The following is a 13,868-nucleotide window of genomic DNA, read 5'->3' on the forward strand; positions in this document are numbered from 1 at the left end:
CATGGTCTGGTCAGTAAGGACTAGGCAACATTAAAGTTTTGGAGAGATATCAAAACACAAGCAGAAAATTCTAATTTTAACCACAAAAAAATAGTTCCACTGTCTTGTCACCTGGTATTGTTATTTTCCATGTAGTCATTCAAGGAGGTATGTGGTGATATAGTATTGTGGTTTTAATTTGCTTTCCCTGATGACTAATGATGTTGAGCATTTTTTTTCACATTATTTTTGGCCATTTCCATATATATTTTAAGTTTTCATTTAAATTCCAGTTAGTTAACATACAAGGTAATATTAGTTTCAGGTGTACAATATAGTGATTCAAATCTATTGGGCTCATCACAAGTGCCCTCCTTAACCCTCCTTACTTATTTAACACATCCCCCCCACCCATCTCCCTTCTGGTAACCATCATATTGTTCTCTATATTTAGAAGTCTGTTTCTTGGTTTTCCTCCCTCTGTCTGTCTCTTTCTCTCCCCATACTTCATTGCTTTATTTCTTAAATTCCACATATGAGTGAAATCATATGGTATTTATATTTCTCTGACTTATTTTGTTTAGCATAATACTTTCTTGCTCCATCTATGTCATTGTATATGTAAGTTTTCATTCTTTTTGATGGTTAATTATTCCATTTTATACATATGGTTATATATATATGGTTATATATATGGATATATATATCATATCACATCAAATCCAACACATCTTCTTTATCCATTTATCAGGTGATGGATTCTTGGACAATTTCCATGATTTGGCTATTGTAAAAAATGCTGCTGTAAATATTGAGATGCATGTATCCTTTGAGTTAGTACTTTTGTATTCTTTGAACAAATACCTAATAGTGCAATACCTGGATTATTGGGTGGCATCCAAAATATATATAGAGCTTATAAAACTTAACAATCAAAGAACAAATAATCCCATTAGAAAACGGGCATAAGACTTGAATAGACATTTTTCCAAAGATGACATGCAGATGGCTAACAGACACATGAAAAGATGCTCAACATCACTGATCATCAGGAAACACAAATCAAAACTTCAATGAGAAATCACCTCACACTTGTCAGAATGGCTAAAATCTATAGTACAAGAAGGAAAAGATGCAGGCAAGGATGTGGATACAGGGGAACATTTTTGCACTGTCAGTGGTAATGCAAAGAAGTGCAGCCACTCTAGAAAATAGTACAGAGGTTCCTCAAAAAGGTAAAAACAAAACTACCTTATGACTCAGCATTTGCATATCTTTTTGTGTTGATTTCTTTCCAAGTCGTTTGTACAACATAAAAATAGTAGTTCTCAGTTTTTTATTACTTCTCTCTAAGCATTCTTTATATATTCTGGATATAGGACTTTTTGCTATATACATCATATTAAAATAGATATAAACTATATTTTATATAGTTTACATATAAAATTACATATACAAATTTTATATAATATGTTCATAAAGTGTATGTCTATATATGGCTTTTTCCTAGTGCATGGATAGCCTATACATATTTAAAAAATTAACATCTAATGAGAAAAAGAATTAAAATCTTAACATTTTTCTAGCAATTTCTTATAATAATTAAAATTTTTATAATTATTTTGCAATATTTAATAAATATTGATCTACCCCCAAAGTTAAAAATACTCTTTCATATGTTTATAGGTTTTTCTTTTAACATCTAAAATCTTTTTTTTTTTTTTTTTTAATTATGATAGTCACACAGAGAGAGACAGAGACATAGGCAGAGGGAGAAGCAGGCTCCATGCACTGGGAGCCCGACGTGGGATTCAATCCCGGGTCTCCAGGATCGCGCCCTATGCCAAAGGCAGGTGCTAAACCGCTGCGCCACCCAGGGATCCCCTTTCTTTTAACATCTAAATGTCAGATTCATTTTCGGTTAATTTTTGTGTATAATGTGAAATAGTATCTGTGATTCATTCTTTTTCTCATATGGATATCCAATTGACCCAGCATAATTAGTAGAAAAAAAGTCTATTCTTTCCTTCATAGAATTACCTTGACATCTTTGTAAAAAAAATCACACATTTAGGTCTATTTATGGACATTCTATTGTTTCGATTATCTATATGTTTATCCTTATAGCAATACCACACAGCCTTGTTATGGGAGCTTAATATAGATCTTTTATTTAGCTAGAATAAATTTTCTAACTATTCTCCTTTTTTCTCCCTAGATTTTACATATAAGTGGTAGCACACAGTATTTGTCTTTCCCCTTCTGGCTTCTTTTGCTTAGCATAATGCTTTCCAGATTTACCATGACATTGCAAATGGCAAGATTTTCTTCTTTTAAATGGGCAAATAATATTTATCTTCTTTATTCATTCATTTATAGAAGGACATTTATTTTTCCCCATATCTTGATTATTGCGAATAATGCTGAAGTTAATATGGGTGTGCAGATATGTCCTCATGTTATTAATTTTTTTAAATTGTATGTGTTTAAGTAGGCTTCACACCCAAGGTGAAGCTTAAGCTCCAGGTCCTGAGGTTGAGAGTCACATGCTCTACAGACTGAGCCAACTAGGAACCCCAAGGTGCTTAATTTAAGTCTTTTAAAAATACACAGAAGTAGGATTGGTACATCATATCTATGATAGTACATTTTTTAAGTTTTTGAAGTCTGATATATTCTTTCTCTAATGGCTATGCAATTTTGCATTGCCACCAACAGTGTATAAGAGTTTCCTTTTGTTCCCATTCTTGCTAACATTTGTTATCTTTTGTCTTTGTTTTATAATAACAGTCTGAACAGGTGTGAGGTGACAATTTTTTTTTTTTCAATTGTGGTTTTGATTTACACTTCCCGGTAATGATGTTGAGCACCTTTTCATATATTCTTTGGCCTTTTCTATGTCTTCTTTGAAAAAATGACTATTCAGTTCTTTTGCCCAATTTCAATTGGATTATTTATTTATTTACTTGCTATTAAATTGCAAGAATTCAATATGTATTTTCTTTTATGATTTTTAAAAACTTCTTATCAATTACGTTTTGGGAATATTTCCCCCATTCTGTAGATTGCCTTTCAATGTCCTATGTCTTGTTTCTTTTCTGTGCAGAATTCTTTGATTTGATGTAGTCTCACTTGTTCATTGGATTTTGTTGCCTGGTTCCTTTTTTTTTTTTTTTTTCTGTCTGATCCAAGAAATAATTTGCAAGAGTAATGTCAAAAATCTTTTTCCCTCTTTTTTCTTCGGGGAGTTTTATGGTATTGAGTCTTACGTTTACCTCTGGTTTACTCCAATTTAATTTTATGATTTTTGTGAAGTAGATGTCCTATTTTATTTTTTTCATATGGATATTCAGTTTTCTCAAAACTTTTTTTGAAGATATTGTTCTTTCCTTATTGTGTGTTTGGAACCCTAGTCAAAAATCAGTTAACTATATATGTGTATGTTGTCTAGGTTCTTTGTTCTGTGTCACTGTTCATGTACTGTTTTTATGCCAATATCATACTGTTTGTTTACTATAGCTTTGTCATCCAGCTTGAAATTAGGTATGGGATGCCTCCAGGTTTACTCTTCTTTCTCAAAGATTGCTTTGGTTATTCAGGGTATTTTTGTAGTTCCAAAGAGAATAAGGATTGTTTTTGTCTCTTCCCGAGAGAAATGCCATTGGAATTTTGATCAGAATTACGTTGAATTTATAGATCATTTTGGGGTATACGGATATTTTCACAATATTTATCTTTCTAATCCATAAGCACAGCTTACAGCACACATTTATTTGGGTATCTTTTAATCCATTTCAGCAACGTCTTATGGTTTTCAGTCTACGAAGCTTTTTCCTGCTTGGTTAAATTTATTTCTAAGTAGTTTATTGATTTTGAAGCTGTTGTAAATGGGGTCACTTTCTTAATTTCTCTTTTTTTTTTTTTTTTTTTTTTTTTTTTTTTTATTGGTGTTCAATTTACTAACATACAGAATACCCAGTGCCCGTCACCCATTCACTTCCACCCCCCGCCCTCCTCCCCTTCTACCACCCCTAGTTCGTTTCCCAGAGTTAGCAGTCTTTACGTTCTGTCTCCCTTTCTGATATTTCCCACACATTTCTTCTCCCTTCCCTTATTTTCCCTTTCACTATTATTTATATTCCCCAAATGAATGAGAACATATAATGTTTGTCCTTCTCTGACTGACTTACTTCACTCAGCATAATACCCTCCAGTTCCATCCACGTTGAAGCAAATGGTGGGTATTTGTCATTTCTAATAGCTGAGTAATATTCCATTGTATACATAAACCACATCTTCTTTATCCATTCATCTTTCGTTGGACACCGAGGCTCCTTCCACAGTTTGGCTATAGTGGCCATTGCTGCTAGAAACATCGGGGTGCAGGTGTCCCGGCGTTTCATTGCATTTGTATCTTTGGGGTAAATCCCCAACAGTGCAATTGCTGGGTCGTAGGGCAGGTCTATTTTTAACTGTTTGAGGAACCTCCACACAGTTTTCCAGAGTGGCTGCACCAGTTCACATTCCCACCAACAGTGTAAGAGGGTTCCCTTTTCTCCGCATCCTCTCCAACATTTGTTGTTTCCTGCCTTGTTAATTTTCCCCATTCTCACTGGTGTGAGGTGGTATCTCATTGTAGTTTTGATTTGTATTTCCCTGATGGCAAGTGATGCAGAGCATTTTCTCATATGCATGTTGGCCATGTCTATGTCTTCCTCTGTGAGATTTCTGTTCATGTCTTTTGCCCATTTCATGATTGGATTGTTTGTTTCTTTGGTGTTGAGTTTAATAAGTTCTTTATAGATCTTGGAAACTAGCCCTTTATCTGATATGTCATTTGCAAATATATTCTCCCATTCTGTAGGTTGTCTTTGAGTTTTGTTGACTGTATCCTTTGCTGTGCAAAAGCTTCTTATCTTGATGAAGTCCCAATAGTTCATTTTTGCTTTTGTTTCTTTTGCCTTCGTGGATGTATCTTGCAAGAAGTTACTATGGCCGAGTTCAAAAAGGGTGTTGCCTGTGTTCTTCTCTAGGATTTTGATGGAATCTTGTCTCACATTTAGATCTTTCATCCATTTTGAGTTTATCTTTGTGTATGGTGAAAGAGAGTGGTCTAGTTTCATTCTTCTGCATGTGGATGTCCAATTTTCCCAGCACCATTTATTGAAGAGACTGTCTTTCTTCCAATGGATAGTCTTTCCTCCTTTATCGAATATTAGTTGCCCATAAAGTTCAGGGTCCACTTCTGGATTCTCTATTCTGTTCCACTGATCTATGTGTCTGTTTTTGTGCCAGTACCACACTGTCTTGATGACCACAGCTTTGTAGTACAACCTGAAATCTGGCATTGTGATGCCCCCAGATATGGTTTTCTTTTTTAAAATTCCCCTGGCTATTCGGGGTCTTTTCTGATTCCACACAAATCTTAAAATAATTTGTTCTAACTCTCTGAAGAAAGTCCATGGTATTTTGATAGGGATTGCATTAAACGTGTATATTGCCCTGGGTAACATTGACATTTTCACAATATTAATTCTGCCAATCCATGAGCATGGAATATTTTTCCATCTCTTTGTGTCTTCCTCAATTTCTTTCAGAAGTGTTCTATAGTTTTGAGGGTATAGATCCTTTACATCTTTGGTGAGGTTTATTCCTAGGTATCTTATGCTTTTGGGTGCAATTGTAAATGGGATTGACTCCTTAATTTCTCTTTCTTCAGTCTCATTGTTAGTGTATAGAAATGCCACTGACTTCTGGGCATTGATTTTGTATCCTGCCACGCTACCGAATTGCTGTATGAGTTCTAGCAATCTTGGGGTGGAGACTTTTGGGTTTTCTATGTAGAGTATCATGTCATCGGCGAAGAGAGAGAGTTTGACTTCTTCTTTGCCAATTTGAATGCCTTTAATGTCTTTTTGTTGTCTGATTGCTGAGGCTAGGACTTCCAGTACTATCTTAATTTCTCTTTTGGGGTTTGTCGTTACTTTGTAGAAATGCAATTGATTTTTATATGTTGATTTTTTATTTTTCAACTTAATGTGATTCATTTATTATTTCTAATATCTTTTGGTGGAGTCTTTAGGATTTTTTATACATATGTCATTTGTTAATAGAAGAGCGTTACTTCTTCTTTTCTCAATAAGAAGCTTTTATTTATTTTGTAACCTAGTTTACTAAAAGACTAAGTCTTTTTAGTAAAATGTTGAATATAAGTAGTGAGAGTGAATACCCTTGTATTTTTTTACTTTATCAGGGAAATATTTTGTGGATTGTGGTTTTGTATTGTTTAGTGATTTTGCTGAATTGTTTTCTTAAAAATCTATATTCTTTGCTATGCACAGTTATTGAAATGTCCCTTCGATTAGCCTAGTGGTTAGCTAGTTATTTGACAGAGACATCTTTAAGTTATTTGCACAAAAGATAATAATACATAAATCTTGATCTAACAGTTGTTGTGTTCAGATTTGATGTAATGTGTCTTCTTTAATAGAGGTTACGACTTTTTATTTTTAATAATATAATATTTAGTTGTGCAAATATTCCATCTACACATGCAAATAATATGTATTCTTTGTTAGATGTATAATTTTATGTATGTGTCTATGATACTTTTAAAAGTATTGTTTAGATTTTCTCTATCTTTCCTGATGTATTGCTTGCTTTATTTATCAATAATTTAAAAAGGAACACTGGGGATCCCTTGGTGGCGCAGCGGTTCGGCGCCTGCCTTTGGCCCAGGGCGCGATCCTGGAGATCCGGGATCGAATCCCACGTCGGGCTCCCGGTGCATGGAGCCTGCTTCTCCCTCTGCCTGTGTCTCTGCCTCTCTCTCTCTCTCTGTGTGTGTGTGACTATCATAAATAAATAAAAATTTAAAAAAAAATAAATAAAAAAAAATAAAAAGGAACACTGAATTCTTCTACTGTGAAGACGGATTCATATTTTTTCATATGGATTTACTTAATTTTGTTTCATGCATTCTGAATCTGTATTATTATGTGCATGTATGATTCTGAGTCCTGTGGCAAGGAGAAGACAAATGGTATAATTTAAGAGCTGTATTGGAAGTGGTTATTTTCATGATGTGTACAGCTGTAGGAGATCCCAAGGAATGTGTAATGGCCCTTGTGAAGTTGAGTGTGTTAGAGTATGGTGGGTGCACAGAAGGGGCGAGCAGAAGAAATGGAAATGAGCAATATAGGAAAGAAAAATATATTACAAAATAAAACCTTAGATGGACCTTCATGGACCCATGACAATCATGTGGTATGAACTAAGGGCTATCATTTACTCAACCTGTTCCCATTAGATTCTACTGACATTCTATTTCTCTCTCACCCAAGGTAGGGAGGGAGATAAAAGAAAGCAAAACAAAAACAAACTAAAATAAAGAGAGAAAATGATTGTGCGTTGTGGCCTTTCCAAATTCTAACCACTGACCAAACTAGGTAATATCCAGTAACATAGAAAGGTTATATTTGGAATGATAAGGAATTCAATACTAAATATATATATATATATATATAAAATGTAATGTATATATAATGTAATATAGTAATATATATATAATATATATGTATCATGATAATACTGATATATTAATAATATATACACATATAATGTAATGTAATATATATATGTATCTTAATAAACAACAGAGACTTCAGTCTTTAAAGAAATTATTCTAGGAGAGGAGAGAGGGGGGAAAAACAAATACCCATAATATTACATCAGTGCTATAACACTAGAGAAGTACTGAATCACTCAGGTAATAACTCTCATGAGATAAATAAAATAAACCTCAAGCCCATATATGGGCTTCGATGATCTTATAAAAATATGAGCTTTATTTATCAAATAATAACCACATATGCATTGGCCACTGTAAGATGCCTGTGGGAGTTTCAGGCCCCTCTGCGCTTTTAATTCTAGGTATTCCCAGAACCTGAAAGGTTCTTTTGGTTGGAAGATTCACAGGAGAGTCAGAGACATTCCACATGTATTTTCTATTGTATAGCACAGGCATAGAAATTACAAAACAAAACAAAATAGCCTGAGAGATCCTTGGCATTCCAAAGAGATGCAAAATCCTGCAGAAATGAGCATTCTGGTATGTCTCTGTGTGTGTGTGTGTGTGTGTGTGTGTATAGTATTTTTATATATTAATTTTTACATATATATGTATATTTAAATTGGGAGAAAATAATTGGGATTTTTAGCAATTCTTTTTACATAAAAATTTGGTCTTATTGAAATCCTATCTTTATGTGTAAATTCTTCTGGAATAAATTTTCTTCATGGTTATTTCTAAGAGAAGTCATTCAAGATATTCAGAATAAAATATGGATAATTTGAGGACAAATTGAAGATTTAAAGATTTTCTTTATACTTGTGAGAGGGTATTTAAGCAAAATGAATGAAGTGTGAGCTCCCAAATCGTACAGAAAAAGATTAGACACAGACTCCCCCTTAGTGCTTGTGTAACCTTGGGTTCAAATTTCCTTATTTGTGAAACAGGGACAATAGTACAATAATATACCTCATCAAGTCATAGTGTAGGTGAAATGAGTGTTATATGAAAAGTACTTACTAAATACTAAAGTGCCTAGAATATATTATTACTTAGTATTTGGTATTTAAACATTTTAGTCTAAATATATCACATAATTCAGCCCATACCTTTCAATTTCACATTTTTCTTTATTATAAATATGATAAATCATTTTAAAAAGTCAAAAAAAATCAGGGTGCCTTGGTGGCTCAGTCAGTTAAGCATCTGACTCTGGTTTGGGCCCAGGTCATGATCTCAGGGTCTTGAGATCAAGTCCTGCACTGGCTCTGCATTCAGTGTGGGGTCTGCTTGAGATTCTCTCTCTCCTCCTGCCTCTGCCCCCGCTTGCTCTCTCTCTCAATAAATAAATATTTTTAAAAAGGCAGAAAAATCATGTCAAATTGTCCTTGATACATTCTGTAGACTCTTATGCCTTAGTCATAATCCCCACTTCCAAATAAGCTAATGAAACTTTTTTTCTTTTTAACCTGTAGTTGACATGTGTTAGCAAATAATTCCTCAGAGATTTTTCTCAAATAACTTAAAATTTAAGGGGAGATCCTTGAAAGAAATTATTTAAATAAAAAATATGCAAAAAGATGGACTAAAATTTCTTTACCCCCAAAACCCAGTAAATATTTGTGGTGTGTGTTTGTATGAGAGAGGGGGGTGGGGAAGAGAGAGGGAGAGAAGAGGAACAGGTTTGTTTTGTTTTTATGGATTAAATAAAGACCACAAAGAAAATGATTTGAAGATGAGCCAGGGGATATTCATGCATAAAGGAACTTTCCCAGAGGATTCTATGGGCACTGTTTTGCAGAATGTTTTTCTATATGGAACTGTGTTTTCCTAACTGATGTTCGTTCAATCATTGTAAGCTGAGCCACACTGGACCAAACATTGGGAGGGGTTGAGTCTTGCACCAATGTCCAGGACACATTCTAAACTGAGAGTTGAACTTGCTACAGTTTTGTTCTACAATTTTATGAAAAATTATCCTTGAATTCATATATGTCCTTTAACCAATCATATTCTTCCACATAAATAAGGAATAAGTTTAGATATTATCAATTTATACATAGAAAATACTTTGCTAAGCTCCATTGTTTCAACCCAGAACAAATTGATACAAACACCGATTTTTGTCTTTGCATTTAATGTATTTGTAACGAGTTTTTCAACTATCCTGTTGTAGTAGAATACAAAATCCACAGGAAAAATCAATTAACTGATGAAAATATTGATAATCTGTTTCCTTATCTAATAACTTGTTCTTTTAAATTTTGGGGAGCATTCTTCTTCACCCTTGATCATATCAGAATCATAAGCCTCTGTAAGTGAACTTTATTTCACTCTTGGCACAGGGCAGGCATATCCAGTATCACTACGAGCTGAAGCAGGAGGATTGGAAAGAATGAATTGCTCAGTACTAAGAAGAAAAAGGTAACAAGACATAGGAGACTGGATGCTCAGCTTCATGATCATTAGACCAGAAACTGTCCACTATATCATACTGTTCCCTCACTGGTATCATTAAAATAAATCATTGACATTAACAGTGTTTTAGGCAAGTCATGATTTTGCTGTGGCAGATATTTGTTCATGGGTAAAAGGTGATGATTCAACAAATTCACTCTCTGCTCTTAGGCATACTGCATCTAAGTGACTGTGCAGCTCTAACTGCATGTTTAAATATATAGGACACTATTTAATCACATTGGGTTCTTCAATACATCAACAGAAAACAACTAGCTTTCCACAATGTTTCTAATGTTTCAACAGCAACCTCTAACATGTGTCTTTAGAATGATGGGGAAAAAGGGAAAATTTTTATATAACAATAAACTGTATTCCTATATTCAGATGCCCAGATTGTGTTCCAGTTCCCTGTTCCCTTCCTCCATGTTCGGAATCTCGACCAAACCTGTCAAAAAGAAGAATCACTGAAAATATTATCAACTAATTAAGGATATTTCTCTGCTATGATTAAGAGCCTTGATTTTGTCCTTATTTCAATAATTTATCTTAAGTTCTACTGGATATGCTGAAAGTTTGTGTGTGATTGGTACATTATATATAAATTCCCAGATGTCCATCAACTGATGAATGGATAAAGAAGATGTGGTGGTACATATAAACAGTGAAATATGACTCAGTTATTAAAAGAATGAAATCTTGCAATTTGCAACAATGTGGATGGAGCTAGAGTGTATTATGTTAAGCAAAGTAAGTCAATCAGAGAAAGACAAATGCCATATGATCTCATTCATTTGTGGAATTTAAGAAACAAACTAGATGAACATAGGGTAAGGGAAAAAATAAAGAAAGGGTAGCAGACCATAAAAGACTCTTAACTACAAAGAACAAAATGAGGGTTGTTGGCGGGAGGTGGGTGGGAGAGGGGCTAGATTGGTTATGGGTATTATGGAGGGCACTTGTGATGAGCACTGGGTGTTATACATGTAAGGTACAAATCACGAGATTACATACCTGCACCCAATTTTACCATATATATCAAGTAGCTAAAATGTAAATGAAAAATTGAAACAAAAAAAGAAATATGACAATTACATGCAACACACACAAATATATGTAGCACAGTGAAGGGATGGTATTTGTTTAAACTTATATGGGTAGTTAATGGCAGAGATGGAGTAAGACCCGTATCTTTTAAGGAGGTGGAAAACAGCTGGAAGCCCATTTACTCAGTGGGTAATGTGGCATAGATGTTAAGAGCATAGAAATGGCATCTGATACAGGCATCTGATATCTTAGGTTGCTACCTAATACTTTAATATTTGGTGGAATTAACTGAACCAACCTATTTTTTCTGTTTCCTCATATGTAAAATGAGTATCAGAATAGTAACCATTGCCTTGTTATGACTTCAATGCTTGCAAAATGTTTACAACAATTTCAAACATAATATATGCTTTTATCAAATATAATTTGAGAGCAGCCCAGATGACTCAGTAGTTTAGTGCCGCCTTCAGCCTAGGGCATGATCCTAGAGTCCTGGGACCAGGTCCCACGTCAGGCTCCCTGCATGGAGCCTGCTTCTCCCTCTACCTGTGTTTCTGCCTCTCTCTCTCTCTCTCTCTCAATGCCTGCAGTCTCTCTCTCTCTCTCTCTCTGTGTCTCATGAATAAATAAATAAAATCTTTAAAAAATAAATATATAAATATAATTTGAAATATAATGATGCACTTGCTCTGAAAGGATTTAAAAGAGTGTAGCAAATTCTCTATAATCTAAATCTTTTTTAAATAAATATTCCAAAACTTAAAACACTATTGTAGATATCATATGTTCTTTATCATTTCAGATGAATTAAGTTTCTGTTGTGTCTCTGGAATCACCTCAACCTCATGGAAAATCAGAGCAATGTCACAGAATTTGTTTTCATGGGTCTGTGGGGAAATAAACAAGTGGAGCTACTGTTCTTTCTCTTGTTCCTGCTCTGTTATTTGGCAATCTTAATGGGAAACTTCATCATCTTACTCACGATCATCCACAGCCATCTAATTGAACAACCAATGTACTACTTTCTCTGCCACCTTTCCCTCATGGACCTCTGCTACACCTCCACTGTAGTCCCCAGACTAATCAGGGACTTAGGTGCAGCCAGAAAAAACATTTCCTATAACAACTGTATGACCCAGCTCTTCACTGCCCACTTGCTGGCAGGGGTGGAGATATTCATCTTGGTGTCCATGGCTTTAGACCGCTATGTTGCCATTGTCAAGCCCCTGCATTACATGGTCATCATGAACCGGCGGAGGTGTAACCTGTTGATCTTCATGGCCTGGGGTGTGGGGTTTTGGCACTCTGTTGCTCTATTGCTCTTGGTACTCAATTTACCTTTCTGTGGTCCTAATCAGATAGATCATTACATATGTGATGTGAAGCCTCTTTTGAAACTGGTGTGCAGAGATATTCGTGTTGTTAATATCTTGGTTATTTCAAATGCAGGAATGGTGGTGGTTGCTGTGTTTCTTGTCCTGGTGGCTTCTTACATTCTCATATTATACAATCTGAAGACCCACTCCTCTGTAGGGAGACGCAAAGCTCTCTCCACGTGCAGCTCTCATGTAATGGTGGTCATTTTATTCTTTGTGCCTTGTATCTATATTTATGTTCTACCTGCAGGGAGTGAAAACAAGGATAAGGAGATCTCTGTGTTTTACACTGTGATTGCTCCCTTGTTGAATCCTCTCATCTATACCCTGAGAAACGTGGAGATGAGAAATGCCATGTGGAAGATGTGGTCTAAAATGGCACATACGAAATTCAGGTAATAATGATATTCATTCCACTTCTAACCATGTGTTCCCAGGGTATTTATAATTTGAGATGTTATAGAAAACATATGGCTTTCTTTGGGGAGTTGAACTAAATGAGCTCTAACAATATAAGAGACAAGAAGCAAATCACTGTGGTTCAGATTGCAATATGTACACTAAGGTTGCCAACTAGTTCTGAATGTGGTTGAATGGGTGAGGAATTTTAGAAATGTCTTTCTAAACACATGCCTAATCATAGCACTGTCCTCTCCAATAATGTACACAGAACAACATTTCCTTGGAATAAAATCTAAAGTTCTCACTTGTTTATCACAATTGGTCCTGGCTGAATCTGCTAGTCTCAGAAGGCACTATAATGGTAGAAAGGATGGTGTTAAAATGACAAGTTTTTGGGTCAGGGAGAGCTCAGTGATTACTGACCCTGGGACATTTTTATCTTTGTGTCTTGGCAATTTGCTTTAATTATATATGCATCTCCATCTTTCAAATATCTATGAAATGTGTAATACTGTACTTTATAAAGTTGAAATATTGCCTTGGTTAACATGTGTGAAGATTGAGGAGGGCATATGGCTTCTAGAAACATAGAATTTTCCTCTTTTTGTACTTTTCTTCATTTGTTTCCCTCTCCTTGGATGCTTGCAGTCAGCTACACGGCACTCCTCTACATTCTCCAAACATACGCTAAAGTCTATCAGCTCTATGACTGTTTCCTCTATCTTTTCTGCTTATAATGCTGCTCCCATGACGCATTAGTGTTCATGTCTTACGTATAAGTCACACTCCTGATATTTTCTTATTCCAGAAGATTTTGCCAATTCATGAACAAAACAGTAGTATTTATTATTTCTTCCTTGTTCTTTTGTTGCTATGAAACTGTGCAATTACTCCTTTTAAAATAATCCTGTGTTCCATATTGGTGTTTCTTCTTATAGGTGTTTCCAGTTGGATTGAGTCAACTCCGTCAAAAATGTACTGTTTTATGTACTTTATTTTTCTTTTATCTATTTTCTAGGAATAAACCCATACAAATT

The 13,868-nt window shown here is 34.8% G+C and overlaps 1 protein-coding gene across 1 annotated transcript; it reads left to right on the forward strand.

Moving 5' to 3' along the window:
- The first annotated feature begins 11,898 nt into the window (after positions 1-11,898).
- Positions 11,899-12,828, forward strand: LOC140613381 (olfactory receptor 4P4-like). Its single transcript, XM_072791910.1, has one exon. The coding sequence runs from the start codon at positions 11,899-11,901 to the stop codon at positions 12,826-12,828; it is 930 nt and encodes a 309-aa protein (XP_072648011.1).
- Positions 12,829-13,868: the final 1,040 nt, after the last annotated feature.

This window comes from Canis lupus, chromosome 21 (assembly GCF_048164855.1).
Source record: "Canis lupus baileyi chromosome 21, mCanLup2.hap1, whole genome shotgun sequence".
Classification (NCBI taxonomy): domain Eukaryota; kingdom Metazoa; phylum Chordata; class Mammalia; order Carnivora; family Canidae; genus Canis; species Canis lupus.